Genomic DNA, 16,433 nt, shown 5'->3' with positions numbered 1-16,433 from the left:
CCCCTTCTCCATCTTCCGCAAACATTTCCCCTCATACATCTCCCCCCATTTTCTCCTGTCCCCCTTGTCCATCTTTGTCCCCCTGTCCATCTTTGTCCCCTGTCCCTCACTTTGTCCCCTTGCCCACATTTTCTGTCCTCTGTCCCAGATCCCTTTCCCCCTCTCTGTCCCCCTGTCCCCCCTTTCCATCTCTCTGTCCCCCTGTCCCTCTCTATCCCATTGTCCCTGTCTCTGTCCCCCCTGTCTCTCTCTGTCCCCCTGTTCTTCTCTGTCCTCCTGTTCCTCTCTCTGTCCCCCTGTCACTCTCTGTCCCCCTGTTCCTCTATGTCCCCCTGTCCATCTCTCTGTCCCCTGTACCTCTCTGTCCCCCTGCCCACTCTTTCTGTCCGCTGTCCATCATCTGTCCCCCTCCCTTTCCTCCAGTCCCCCTATCCATCTCTGTCCCCTTGTCCCTGTCTCTCCTCTGTCCCCTCTCTCTTGGTCTCCTGCCCCCCTCTCCTCCCTCTGTCCCCCGGTCCCCCTCTCTGACCCTGTCCCTCTGTCTCTGTCTCTGTCCATGTCCCCCTCTCTGTCCCTGTCTCCCTCCCTGTCCCACTGCTCCCCCTCTGTTCCCCCGTCCCTCCTCTGGCCCTGTCCGTCTGTCCCTGTCCCTCTGTCTCTGCCTCTCCTCGTTTCTGACATTCTCTGTGTCAGCCTATCTCTCTGTCTCTTTCCTCGCTCTATCTCTGTCATTCTCTCACTGACTTTGCATATCCTTATCTATACGTCTCTGTGTCTAACATTCTCTCCCTGACTCTGTCTATATCTATTTCTCTGTCTCGATCTTCATCTCTTTCTCTCTCTCTCTCTCTCTCTCTCTCTCTCTCTCTCTCTTTCTTTCTCTCTCTCTCTCTCTCTCTCTCTCTCTCTCTCTCTCTCTCTCTCTCTCTCTCTCTCTCTCTCTCTCTTTCTCTCTCTCTCTCTCTCTCTCTCTCTCTCTCTCTCTCTCTCTCTCTCTCTCTCTCTCTCTCTCTCTCTCTCTCTCTCTCTCTCTCTCTCTCTCTCTCTCTCTCTTCTCTCTCTCTCTCTCTCTCTCTCTCTCTCTCTCTCTCTCTCTCTCTCTCTCTCTCTCTCTCTCTCTCTCTCTCTCTCTCTCTCTCTCTCTCTCTCTCCCTCTCTCTCTCTCCTTACATACATACATACATACATACATACATACATACATACATACATACGTACATACATACATACGTACATACATACATACATACATACATTTATTTAACACATGTGGTACACGCACAAGGGGACACAGGTGGAAGCTGAGTACCCAAATGAGCCACATGTCGGAAAATCCGACACCATTTAATATATCATACAGATAATAGCTGTATTACCAACAAGTTACCCATAGAAAACGTAACTTGTAGTGGAATTACCGTCTATAGAAAACGGGATATCATCACCACATACCATTATAAATTGACCAGCTATTCTGCTGGGAATTATTCTTAAATACATTAGTCTTTGGACTTTACCATCATAAAAACATCTTATATAAATTAACTTAATTATCAATATTAAAGTAGAGTAAATGTGACCCTTCTATCACGTTCTGAAATCTGGACAATGTAAGCCAGGCGTCAGAGTGGAGGAAGGAGGGCAGCCATTGTTGTTATACGAGACCAGAGGCTCACACGGGAGCAAATTCGGCTCCTGTTAAATTTACTTGGACGTAGTGTTATGGAACCCAAAGGTGTACCATTGTCAACACGCTGTCTACAAATACAAGTTAAGTGTCTATCCGAAACCCGTTTATCATTCATTTATGGCCATTAATGTCAGGATATAGGGTTAGCCGGTTAGAACGCGAAATCGCCTCATACTAAAGGTAATTAAGCCAGGTCTTTAATGTTCCATGTACTGTATAGTGTTTTCTCTGATATAGCTTGTCATATATAGGATTCTGGCTTCACAGCTAGCGCACTTTTGACAGGTCAAGACGAGGATGCAAGATTGTGCACCAGTTACTGGGTGATATGGAAGCTACCTCAAAGAGGATAATTTGGTGTCTACACCCTAGTTATACCTGGTGGACTAACCTGCTGTACTATAAGATAAGGAACCTCTTCAATGTTTAATAGTATGTAGTCTATTACTGTAGTTTGATTGGCTGCATATATATTAATATAAACCCCCCCTAATGTGTAGAGGATCGATTTGTGAGATTAAGAGATTATTGCAGAAATACAGTCCACTTATCATTATACAAATTGCTATCGAAGTATATAAATTAACGTAAATATAAATTCATATAAATCAAATAAATATAAATCTCACAGGTCGGTTCCCACACCACAGAGAGATTATAGAAAGAACTTTTCAGTGTCAGAGTAGTTAATAAATGGAATGCTTTAGGCAGTAATGTGGTGGAGGCTGATTCCATACACAGTTTCAAGTGTATGGAAAGTGTATGTATTCAAGTGGCGGGACCAAAGAGCCAAAGTTCAACCCTTGCAACCACAACTAGGTTAGTACATACATACATACATAAGATATAAAACAGTGGAGGATTCCCAGGTAGAACAATCAACCACAATGCCCATTACCCCTTTACCCTGATGTCCTTAACTACACAACTATACAAGAGTCATTAACACGTGTAATGGCTGATCCCCCATCACGATAGCATAAAGACCAATTGCTTGACCCGCAGTCTGTCTTGCTCCTCAAATAATTTTCGGGTTAACATGAAAACGTCTCTCGAGTTTATCTTTCTAATGTTGTTTTCCCATCTTTCATTTTATCAGCTTAGTTCCTTTATTATGCCCCAATTACTCATCCCTTGAGCGGTAGTTAAACTGAACCCAAATTTAAAAAAAGTTCCTTGCTAAGCAAGCTACAGTCTTGATAAGTCAGATATATTGTTTGTTAACACATTTCTCAACAATGAACAGTCAGTTTTATCAAGCTAACATATCCTAACACAACGAGTGAGAGTATTAACTGGTATAATTATTTTATTAGACCAGTATATATTATTAGATTATACTGGTATAATTATATATATATATATATATATATATATATATATATATATATATATATATATATATATATATATATATATATATATATGTATATATATACATATATATATATATATATATATATATATATATATATATATATATATATATATATATATATATATATATATATATATATATATATATATGTATGTATGAGTGTGTGTGTACATGTGTATACAACATTAATAATTTTGTAACTAGCGTCAAACATTGTTATTTGCTTAGCTAAACGAACTAGAGGGTTCCGGTCCTGAACCGATTATGTGCCTCTGTAATCCTTTACACCACGGCCCACGGGATGGGTATGGGGTGCATAATAAAGAAAGCAATAGAAGAAATTGAAATTGCATAATACGGTTATTGACATTCAATAATAGTAAGATAAAGCAATGAGGACCAAATGGGAGACCAGTGATCAGTGTCTTGTATCCCCTGCAATACCTCAAATCCTACGTACCTCACTGACAGGCTCCAGTATGTTTCTGTGAATAATTCAATTTCTCCCACCCTACCCATCAACATTGGTGTTCCTCAGGGCAGCATACTTGGCATACTTGGGTATCCTTTGGAGGTGCTTATCCAGTTCTCACTTGAACACTGTGAGGGGATTGCCAGTTATGCCATGCAGTTATGCAATGTATGAATCTATCTATAAGTCCACCAATCTTTGTAAAAATTTCTTGTATGGATGTACCTTACCTAAATAAACATTTATTTATTTATTATTTATATTTAGGATTCATCAACTGCCAAAGATATTCACATGTCAGTATAATTCTGGCGAGAGAGAGGTTTGGGAAAAGCCGTTATACCAACTAGTCAGCAATAAGGGTGATATTTGTGGGGCACAGGCACACTCGGCCTGGCCCATTAACCCCCAACTGACACTATAACTACTAGCTACTAGGTACATGAACATAATTACATAATTTACGTACATAATTTAAGGTACATAATTACTAGGTACATGAGGACTGGCCATTGTACTATATAGACCTGAAAAAGTGTAACTTAGCGACAACAAGAAAATATTGAATCACAAGACCAACGACGACCATTCCCTTACCCTGCCATAAACACTGAAATTTGACACCCTACCTCTGGAGCCACCCTGACCACAGGTCCACCAACTACATTTCCCTCCCTCCAACTCTGCCTCAACTTACATTGTACACACACATATTGTACACCACGCAAGTGTGGACTAGTGTGTAAATCTTACTGATACCACACTTAACCTTTATTCTTTCTCAATGTGTTGTATAAAAGGATCTGATTATACCGTTTCATTTCTAACTCCTTTTCTTGGAAGAATGCCACATATGATCGTACACACACACAAGGTCTGTATAGGGTATAGGCAAGGTCTGACAAGGTATACTAGGTGAGTACTAGTTGAGTACTTACACACAAGATATTCTAGGTGAGACTAGGTGAGTATACACACACACGCAACATATACTAAGTTAGTACACCCAGAAACAAGATATACTAGGTGAATACACACATACAAGGTATACTAGGTGAGTACTAGTTGAGTACTTACACACAAGATATTCTAGGTGAGACTAGGTGAGTATACACACACACGCAACATATACTAAGTTAGTACACCCAGAAACAAGATATACTAGGTGAATACACACATACAAGGTATACTAGGTGAGTACTAGTTGAGTACTTACACACAAGATATTCTAGGTGAGACTAGGTGAGTATACACACACACGCAACATATACTAAGTTAGTACACCCAGAAACAAGATATACTAGGTGAATACACACATACAAGGTATACTAGGTGAGTACTAGTTGAGTACTTACACACAAGATATTCTAGGTGAGACTAGGTGAGTATACACACACACGCAACATATACTAAGTTAGTACACCCAGAAACAAGATATACTAGGTGAATACACACATACAAGGTATACTAGGTGAGTACTAGTTGAGTACTTACACACAAGATATTCTAGGTGAGACTAGGTGAGTATACACACACACGCAACATATACTAAGTTAGTACACCCAGAAACAAGATATACTAGGTGAATACACACATACAAGGTATACTAGGTGAGTACTAGTTGAGTACTTACACACAAGATATTCTAGGTGAGACTAGGTGAGTATACACACACACGCAACATATACTAAGTTAGTACACCCAGAAACAAGATATACTAGGTGAATACACACATACAAGGTATACTAGGTGAGTACTAGTTGAGTACTTACACACAAGATATTCTAGGTGAGACTAGGTGAGTATACACACACACGCAACATATACTAAGTTAGTACACCCAGAAACAAGATATACTAGGTGAATACACACATACAAGGTATACTAGGTGAGTACTAGTTGAGTACTTACACACAAGATATTCTAGGTGAGACTAGGTGAGTATACACACACACGCAACATATACTAAGTTAGTACACCCAGAAACAAGATATACTAGGTGAATACACACATACAAGGTATACTAGGTGAGTACTAGTTGAGTACTTACACACAAGATATTCTAGGTGAGACTAGGTGAGTATACACACACACGCAACATATACTAAGTTAGTACACCCAGAAACAAGATATACTAGGTGAATACACACATACAAGGTATACTAGGTGAGTACTAGTTGAGTACTTACACACAAGATATTCTAGGTGAGACTAGGTGAGTATACACACACACGCAACATATACTAAGTTAGTACACCCAGAAACAAGATATACTAGGTGAATACACACATACAAGGTATACTAGGTGAGTACTAGTTGAGTACTTACACACAAGATATTCTAGGTGAGACTAGGTGAGTATACACACACACGCAACATATACTAAGTTAGTACACCCAGAAACAAGATATACTAGGTGAATACACACATACAAGGTATACTAGGTGAGTACTAGTTGAGTACTTACACACAAGATATTCTAGGTGAGACTAGGTGAGTATACACACACACGCAACATATACTAAGTTAGTACACCCAGAAACAAGATATACTAGGTGAATACACACATACAAGGTATACTAGGTGAGTACTAGTTGAGTACTTACACACAAGATATTCTAGGTGAGACTAGGTGAGTATACACACACACGCAACATATACTAAGTTAGTACACCCAGAAACAAGATATACTAGGTGAATACACACATACAAGGTATACTAGGTGAGTACTAGTTGAGTACTTACACACAAGATATTCTAGGTGAGACTAGGTGAGTATACACACACACGCAACATATACTAAGTTAGTACACCCAGAAACAAGATATACTAGGTGAATACACACATACAAGGTATACTAGGTGAGTACTAGTTGAGTACTTACACACAAGATATTCTAGGTGAGACTAGGTGAGTATACACACACACGCAACATATACTAAGTTAGTACACCCAGAAACAAGATATACTAGGTGAATACACACATACAAGGTATACTAGGTGAGTACTAGTTGAGTACTTACACACAAGATATTCTAGGTGAGACTAGGTGAGTATACACACACACGCAACATATACTAAGTTAGTACACCCAGAAACAAGATATACTAGGTGAATACCCTAACACCAACCTCCTACAGTACACAACACCAACCTCCCACAGTACACCTCCCACAGGTAACCCCCAACACCAACCTCCCACAGTACACAACACCAACCTCCCACAGTACACCTCCCACAGGTAACCCCAGCACCAACCTCCCACAGTACACAACACCAACCTCCCACAGTACACATCCCACAGGTAACCCCAGCACCAACCTCCCACAGTACACAACACCAACCTCCCACAGTACACCTCCCACAGGTAACCCCAGCACCAACCTCCCACAGTACACCTCCTACAGGTAACCCCAACACCAACCTCACACAGTACACCTCCCACAGTAACCCCAGCACCAACCTCCCACAGGTACAAAATGAAGCCATGAGAATTATCTTAGGATGCCCAAGAAATGCTATGATTGAGAAAATCAGGATGGAGTTGAATCTGCAGAGTATTGGGGATAGAATTGCAGAGATAAATGTAGCTTCTGCCATTAGATTAATGAGAGGTGGGGGAGCTAATGAATTGGTCCTCTCAGTTCAAAAGGTGGGAAGTACTGAACAATGTATGATGAAGAAAAGAGCATATATGAATACCTTATGTTCTAATGTTATTAAGTATGATGTTATTTCAGAGTGTATTGCTGTGCCCAAGAGAAAATTTACACCACCATGGGAGGATTGTAATGTAGATGTAGTAATTACTCCCTTGCAAAAGAAAAAAAGTATGTATGAAATAGGAGAGCTGAGGGCAACATATGATTGTATAATTAGAAAATTGCCTACAGAAAACACTCTACTACATGTATATTGTGATGGGTCAGTAGCTAGGGATGGGAAGGCAGGATGTATATTGTGATGGGTCAGTAGCTAGGGATGGGAAGGCAGGATGTATATTGTGATGGGTCAGTAGCTAGGGATGGGAAGGCAGGATGTATATGTTCTTAACATTCTGAAACCTATATTGTTTGCTGATGATACTACACTCATCTACTCCAACCCCAACCCACATACACTAAATACTGTAATGTTGTTAATAATGAACTAAAAAAAGTCCACTTATGGATGTCAACCAACAAACTAACACTTAACATAGAAAAGACCTACTACATCTTATTTGGAAGCAAATCTACAAATGCAATTCAGCTTCAGATGACAATGTAAACATTAGCAATAACAATGATGGAAAGTTTCTTGGTCTATTCTTAGACAAGAGACTCAACTTCAGTACCCACATACAATACATAACTAAGAAAGTCTCTAAAACAGTTGGTATACTCTCCAAAATCAGATATTATGTACCTAACCCTGCTCTCATCTCTCTATATTATACACTAATCTATCCCTATCTCAACTATGGTATCTGTGCATGGGGTTCAACCACTGCAAACCACCTCAAGTCCATCATCACCCAGCAAAAATCTGCTATCAGAATAATATCAAATTCTGCTTTCAGACAACACACAGCCCCCTTGTTTAACTCCCTAAACATGCTAAACATAATCTCACTCCATAAATTCTCTTGTGTCAACTACATTTACAAAACCCTGTTCTTAAATGCAAATCCTGCTCTGAAACTCTTCCTGGACAGATGTAATAGGACCCATTATCACCACACCAGAAATAAATATCTCTTTGATATCCCCAGAGTTAAACTTGTATAAATAAATAAATAAATAAATAAATATGTTTATTCAGGTAAGGTACATACATACAAGTAATGTTACATTAATGGATCGATATATAGATAGAGCTAGTACATACAATGCCTAAAGCCACTATTACGCAACGCGTTTCGGGCAGGAAAAACATTAATATCTAGAACTTAATACTAATTGAGCATAAAGAATAAAATGTGTTGAGAACAAATACAAATAAAGATAAAAAAAAGAGGGAACATGACTGAAAAAGCAGCACAAATACAATAGGTTGACAAACAGTGTTGATTAAAAAAAAAAAAAAAAATAACAGACATGGGTTGACAATAGAGGGGTAAGGTAGGTTAGTGAATTTATTAGGTAGTGTTTAGTTTTTATCTTAAACTGGTTGAGAGAGGTACAGTCTTTAACATGGTTGGGAAGATCATTCCACATTCTGGGTCCCTTGATTTGTAGAGCATTTCTAGTTTGATTAAGTCGTATTCTTGGAATATCAAAACTGTATTTTTTTCTGGTGTGGTGCTCATGGGTTCTGTTACAACCTTCAATGAAGCTTTTGAGCTTATATGTATGTATTTGTAATGTATGTATGTAAACAATGTATTTATTATCATTTATCAATTCTGATTGAAATTACCTACTTAAAATTATCTGTTAGATTAAGGACCTGCCTGAAACGCTGCGCATACTAGTGGCTTTACAAGATTGTAAATACTGTACTATTCAATGTATTCTCACAACCCCAATGTACCTACTTGTATATATATAAATAAAATAAAATAAAATATTGTGATGGGTCAGTAGCTAGGGATGGGAAGGCAGGATGCAGTATGCCAAACTGAATTCGTGCGCCCCTTGAGGGACTTGAAGTAGAGGGATAGGGATCACAGGATAAGTATGGGTTGCACAAACTACTGGTAACAGGATGAGTATGGGTTGCACAATTAATTACTACAAAGTGGTTGAGTATGGGGTGCACGTAAATGAAGACTCCCAAGAAGCAAATCAGAGATCAGCCCAAGCTTCATCTTGAGGCAAAGCTCAATGCCTTAAGCCATATTGATGCTCTGTCCACAGAGCATTCTCTCTCTCAAATCATAATAGTACACTAATGGTTCCCTACACCACCCCTCAGGTGCAGCTGCAGCAGGCTTGGGTGACATGATGACTATGGGGTGCACAATAAACTAACACTCACAGAATGAGTATGGGCTGCACAATAAGCTACCTCTCACAAGATTAGTAATAAAGAAACATTAATTTTTTGGGTAGGGTGACTGAAACTCATCCTGGGGTAAAAATGTTTATTTAAATTTATTATAGTTAAATGAATTTAGTAAATTATTCCATATATTGTATTATAAGTGAATTGACACTAAACTATAAATGATACTAATAAGGTTTTAAAAATGAAAAACAGTAAAAATCCTTCATGTAAGATATGGAAGTTGAAAAGTAAATTAACTGTAAACTAAATTATAAACTGTAGACATAATATAAAGTATTATAAGTAAAATACCTATAAACTACCAAATAATGTGTAAGGAACCATTTCTATTGTTTGTCCTTTTTTACCTGTTTCCTCAGGTATTTTAAAATTCCCATTCCGTTGTTACTACACTGTTTTCCTGGTGTAGTTCCCTGTGGTTCAAATTTTACTACTTGTACTTCTTGCTGTTTCTGAAGGATTGCTAATGGTAGCCCTTGTTGCACCGGCGGAACTTTTTGTAAATGTTCCACCTGCGGAACTTTTTGTAATTGTTGAATTTCTTGCACCTGCGGTACTTTTTGGACTTTATGCACCTGCTGCACTTGTAGCTCGTCAGGATTTTTTTCCAGGGCATTATCGCTATCACCTTCTGATCCTAATGTAAGTTTATCTGCATCAAGCTTCCTTGTGCGTGCTGGAAAAAAATAAAAATAAAAAATAAAAAATTTTGAAATGGAAGATCCTGTGTAACAAATTTAATCAGTTACTATGATCGAGCCGCAGAAATTTTACAGGAAAGATATGGTTGGGTTGACTGCATCTATCTGGACCTAAAAGAGGCATTCAATAGAATTCCACATAAGAGTTTGTTCTGGAAACTGGAACATATTGGAGGGGTGACAGGTAAGCTTCTAACATGGATTAAAAAATTTCAAACTGATAGAAAAATGAGGGCAGTAATCAGAGGCAATGTATTGGACTGGAGAAATGTCACGAGTGGAGTACCACAGGGTTTAGTTCTGGCATTCATGGATAAATAATAAATAAATTGTTCATGATTTTTTTAGACAAAAGCTAGAATATGCAGCAGTTGTATGGTGCCCATATCTTAAGAAGTACATGTACAAACTTGAAATGATACAAAGACGTCATGGGTGTCATAGGGGCACCAGCACACTGGTTTGCTAAAGGGCCCTTAATGCTGTCGAGACCTTATGGGCCCTTGGACCCATTACGTTAAGACATAGTGCTGTATTGGGCCACACACTTTTTGCCATATACATCAACGACAGAGATGATTGAATTGAAATTATATATATATATATATATATATATATATATATATATATATATATATATATAAATACATATATATATATATACATATATATATATATATATATATATATATATATATATATATATATATATATGAGAGAAAATAATAGGTGGTGATATATTTATATATTATGTGAACTACTTACACAAAAAGAAGTTAGTGGTGAAGATCTTCTTGTCCTCTTCTTGTATTACGTTGTTTGGTAAAATACCATGTGTCACCCGTGCTGGTCCTTTCTTGTAATAGATAACGATTGATTCATACCCACAGCCACGCAGATATGTTAGCTGAAAAGCAAATAATATTTAAACAATAACACTATCTGGGAAAATGCAACAAAATAAATGTTTGAAGCATAGCTGGGCATGTGCAATAGAACCCATAATAGAATCACAATACCAGAAATAAATATCTTTGATATCCCCAGAGTCAAAGTTATTCTGTGTAAATACTCTATGCAAATAAAGGGACCTTGTCTATGGAACTAACTTGCTAACAAATTTAAAAACTGTCCAACTTCTGCCATTTTAAAAAATAAAACCAAAAAGTACCTAAATTTTTTCTTGATAGTTTCCTAACTAGTGTATTAAACTCGCACTGTATCTTATGAAATCCAATGCCAGAATATATGTGCCTAAACCATACAACTTTTCCATTGTAATCATTGCTATCACCTTATATCATGATTGTTATATTGAATGCATATCTTACTATATTATACCTTGAAATATTCCTCAAATTATGCTACAATTTATATGTTGATAACCCTCAAATTTTACTTTAATGTACATAGTAATCTTTGTGATACTTTCTTACAATGTACCAGCCAATTTTTTCCATTTAAGCTTTAAATTGCCTATTTAAAATTATCTGTTAGATTAAGGACCTGCCCAAAACACTATGTGTGCTAGTGGCTTTACAAGAATGTAAAAACATCAATTCTATGTACTCTCATAATCCCAGTGTGCTATCTTGTATATAAATAAATAAACAAATAGTATGTAAGTACTGTACAGCATTATTCATGTTGATTCTATACCTTATCAAGCAAGTTCAGCATAAGAAGAATACAAATGAATACAACAGATGTAGACAAACTTCAATACCTGATTTTCAATCCTTCGTAGAACCCGGCTTGCTGTATTTCGTTCTAAAGCCTTCTTGCCTTTAAGTAGAAAACGGGCTTCCTCTTCTTTCTTCATTAATTCTCTACTGTTTCGGAAGTCACACTGGCAGAACTTGCAAACATTGCTTCGGACATGCACACATTGTTTGCAGTTTGTGCATCTCCTCAAGAATTTTCCCTGAAGACCTGAAGGAAATAGTTTCTAATAAAATACTTATATTCAAATGACCTATGCTGCAAAAATTATAAGTTAAATTGTTGTTAAAATGTACTACAGTAATTAAATATATTATTTAAATTATGAAATAATCTACATTAACACTAGTGAGAGCAATGTTAAAAATTTTAGGACTGCATCTGGAAATAACTTTAATTTTGGATGTGATTAACCATGCTGTAACTCGTATAACAAAACTGAGAGGAGTTGAATCCAACAGCCTGATTGACCAGGCTGTTAATTTCAAGCGAATACTATATTATTGGAAGAAAAAAAAATTATATATATATATATATATATATATATATATATATATATATATATATATATATATATATATATATATATATATGTCGTACCTAGTAGCCAGAACGCACTTCTCAGCCTACTATGCAAGGCCCAATTTGCCTAATAAGCCAAGTTTTCCTGAATTAATATATTTTCTCTAATTTTTTTCTTATGAAATGATAAAGCTACCCATTTCATTATGTATGAGGTCAATTTTATTTTATTGGAGTTAAAATTAACGTAGATATATGGCCGAACCTAACCAACCCTACCTAACCTAACCTAACCTATCTTTATAGATTAGGTTAGGTTAGGTAGCCGAAAAAGTTAGGTTAGGTTAGGTTAGGTAGGTTAGGTAGCCGAAAAAGCATTATTTCATGAAAACTTAGCTTATTAGGCAAATTGGGCCTTGCATAGTAGGCTGAGAAGTGTGTTCTGGCTACTAGGTACGACATATATATATATATATATATATATATATAATCAATATTGTAACTTTTTTTGTGTAATGACGTTTTCAAATAAAGTTAGATAAATATACACACATACCAAAAGAATAAGGGTGGTAGGAGAAGAAAATATGAAAGTGTTCAGTGAGGATCCACAAGGTCTTCTCTGAGTACTCTTTATTTTCTTCTCCGAGGCTATGGGTCCCTACACTTGCACCAGAGGTGGTACCCCTCATATATATATATATATATATATATATATATATATATATATATATATATATATATATATATATATATATATATATATATATATATATATATATATATGTCGTACCTAGTAGCCCGAACGCACTTCTCAGCCTACTATGCAAGGCCCGATTTGCCTAATAAGCCAAGTTTTTATGAATTAATTGTTTTTCGACTACCTAACCTACCTAAGCTAACCTAACCTAACTTTTTCGGCTACCTAACCTAACCTAACCTATAAATATAGGTTAGGTTAGGTTAGGTAGGGTTGGTTAGGTTCGGCCATATATCTACGTTAATTTTAACTCCAATAAAAAAAATTGACCTCATACATAATGAAATGGGTAGCTTTATCATTTCATCAGAAAACAAATTAGAGAAAATATACTGTCAGGAAAACTTGGCTTATTATGCAAATCGGGCCTTGCATAGTAAGCCGAGTACGACGTTCTGGCTACTAGGTACAACATATATATATATATATATATATATACATACATACATACATACATACATACATACATACATACACACATACATATATATATATATATATATATATATATATGACAGTGTCAGATTCAGTTTACTACAGTTTAGTAATTTCTTACCATTTGATGTACTAGGTAGATCCATGTTTGGTGAAGTTTTATAGCTGGAGCTGGAAGATCCTGTCGAGATGACTTCTTCAAAGAGAATAGCTTCAACACACATTGTGTCTTGAGTCTACCAGTACTTGGCCTACAGTTACCAGATCTGATTTACAGAAACTAGTGAACTATGGAGATAAGATTGTTAATAATATACTTTTTTTGAGATTCATATGACTTGCAGCTTAAAAACCAACCTTATTTTAAAATAGTACACTAAAGTACATAGCAAATTGCGAAATTCGTAGTTTTTTAACTACTTTAAAGCTAAATTCTCAAGCTTTGAAAATAAGCACAATTTGCTATTTTAAGCGGAATCTGGCAACTCTGATTTAGCATGTAAACATTGACTTGCATTCACAATGTAGTTATTTATTTTTCAACAATTTAAAACGAGTTATGAAAATACACACATTGGTACATTATTGCAAAGGCACTATACTATATATATATATATATAAATTGTTGCAAGTCGAGCAACAAATATTTTACATTGAACAACAAATGAGATTGGAAAAGCAGTATTGCCAAAATAGACCCCAGACACACCCTGTGGGTAGTAATGGACCCCCATACCGACCCTATGAGGGGTAGTGGACCCCATAATAACACTATGGGCGATAGTGGACACTATACAAACACTATGGGCGGTAGTTGACTTCATAGAGACCCTGTGGGCGGTAAGGGACCCCCTATCGACCCTGTGGGCGGCAGTGGACCCCCTACCGACCCTGTGGGCGGCAGTGGACCCCTACCGAACGTGTGGGCGGCAGTGGACCCCCTACCGACCCTGTGGGCGGCAGTGGACCCCCTATCGATCCTGTGGGCGGTAGTGGACCCCCCCCATATCGACCCTGTGGGCGGCAGTGGACCCCCTATCGATCCTGTGGGCGGTAGTGGACCCCCTACCGACCCAGTGGGTGGCAGTGGACCCCCTGCCGACCCTGTGGGCGGTAGTGGACCCCTACCGACCCTGTGGACGGTAGTTGACTTCATAGCGACCCAGTGGGCGGTAGTGGACCCCATACCGACCCTGTGGGTGGCGGTGGACTCCATACCGACTCTGTGGGCGGCAGTGAACCCTATATACTAATCCTGTGGGCGATACTGTACCCTATAGTCATCCTGTGGGGGCAATGGATGCCATACATATCCAGTGGGTGTTATTGTACCCCATACTTATTCTGTGGGTGGTTGGAGCCCCATACCCATCCTGTGGGTTATAGTGGACCCCATACTCATCCTGTGGGTGGTATTGGACCCCATACCTATCCTGTGGGTGGTTGTGAGCCCATACCCATCCTGTCGGTGGTAGTGGACGCAATACACATCCAGTGGATGGTATTGGATCCCATACCCTTCCTGTGGGTGGAAGTGATCCCCATACCATTCCTGTGGGTGGATGTGACCCCCATACTCATCCTGCGGGTGTTATTGGACCCCTTACCCACCTAACAGGTGGTAGTGGACCCTATACTAATCCTATAGTTTCCAATAATCCACACCATACCATCCTGTTTGCAGTAGTTTACCCTATATACATTCCAACATAACATCGTTTTCTGTTAGCGTTCCTACAAAACATTCTTTAAAGATTTCTAAAGCACAAACTATAGTATATAATATTGATTGGTGAAGCACTTATTCTATGTAATAATTTATTGTGCTTATTATAATTTACTAAGAACAACTAATATTTCTCAAAACAAAACTACGAGCCTTCAATAGGATGTAGCTGATCTGTAATATTATAAGAGCATGGACAATAGTAGGTGAATTTCACAACCCATGTGGGACCTGAAAACTACAATTTTCGTTATAATTGAACCAATCACGACTATTCAGCTATCTACGTTGATGGACGAGTACTGTGAGACGTAAATTGGTACGTGAGGAAGAGTTTGAGCCTTGGTAAAAAAGTTAACTGGGAATATATCACATATGTACTAAATCACATTCCACATATTGACTTTAAGCACTAGTCATATATGTACTGTCTTGTGTGAGAACGGGTTGCTGTGGCTGCACCCCTACTCTTCTCCCTTCTCCTCTTACTTATTTCCCTTACCTGAAGTTCCTGTACCCTTAAGTTAAGTACGGGGCATTATTAAGTGTACCTACTCTGGTAGTAACGATTGGTGAGACCTGGTGGTAGTATTTGCCAGTGTTTTGGGTAACCCTAAGTGTTGTGTTTTGTATTAGGGTCCCACGTGGTTTCCCTACCCTAAGCTGCATCCAGCTTCAGTGCTTATCCAGTAGTACTTTACCCTAGCTTGTTCTTAGTGTAAACCTTGTATCCTGCCTACGTGGATCAAGGCTTTTAACGTAAGATAGTTTGGTAAAGTTATTATTATTATTGTTATTGGTGTGAGTGTATATGGGGGGTTGTTAAGGGGTTAATAAATAAGTACATGAATTACAGAGTATCCCTTCTTCCTGTGTGGGAGCGCATTGATCAACCCTTAGACTAACATATATGGTCTAGTAGCAAGTTATTACTACTGTGGATAGTTTATTTTGGGGGCCGGGCCTTTTAGCTCTCCCATATTTGATACTCTGTCTTCTAACTACCCTTACCCCTTAATAGTACCAGTTCCCCATA

The 16,433-nt window shown here is 38.0% G+C and overlaps 1 protein-coding gene across 2 annotated transcripts in view; it reads right to left on the bottom strand.

The window, feature by feature from the left end:
- Positions 1-9,593: 9,593 nt before the first annotated feature.
- Positions 9,594-16,433, bottom strand: part of LOC138371377 (uncharacterized) — a 613,305-nt gene continuing 606,465 nt past the window's right edge. Inside the window, exons 3-6 of one of the 2 annotated variants that reach the window (XM_069336160.1) lie at positions 13,793-13,959; positions 11,959-12,164; positions 10,998-11,139; positions 9,594-10,207 (exon numbers count right to left, since the gene is read on the bottom strand). In XM_069336160.1, coding sequence (XP_069192261.1) covers positions 9,858-10,207; positions 10,998-11,139; positions 11,959-12,164; positions 13,793-13,895 — 801 coding nt within the window. In that variant the 5' untranslated portion in view covers positions 13,896-13,959 and the 3' untranslated portion in view covers positions 9,594-9,857. The remainder of the gene's footprint in view (positions 10,208-10,997; positions 11,140-11,958; positions 12,165-13,792; positions 13,960-16,433) is intronic. The other variant, XR_011230422.1, reaches the window with a different exon arrangement.

Source organism: Procambarus clarkii, chromosome 35, assembly GCF_040958095.1.
Source record: "Procambarus clarkii isolate CNS0578487 chromosome 35, FALCON_Pclarkii_2.0, whole genome shotgun sequence".
Taxonomy (NCBI): domain Eukaryota; kingdom Metazoa; phylum Arthropoda; class Malacostraca; order Decapoda; family Cambaridae; genus Procambarus; species Procambarus clarkii.
The sequence above is the reverse complement of the archived record's forward strand: the minus strand, read 5'-3'. Positions and strand labels throughout refer to the sequence as shown.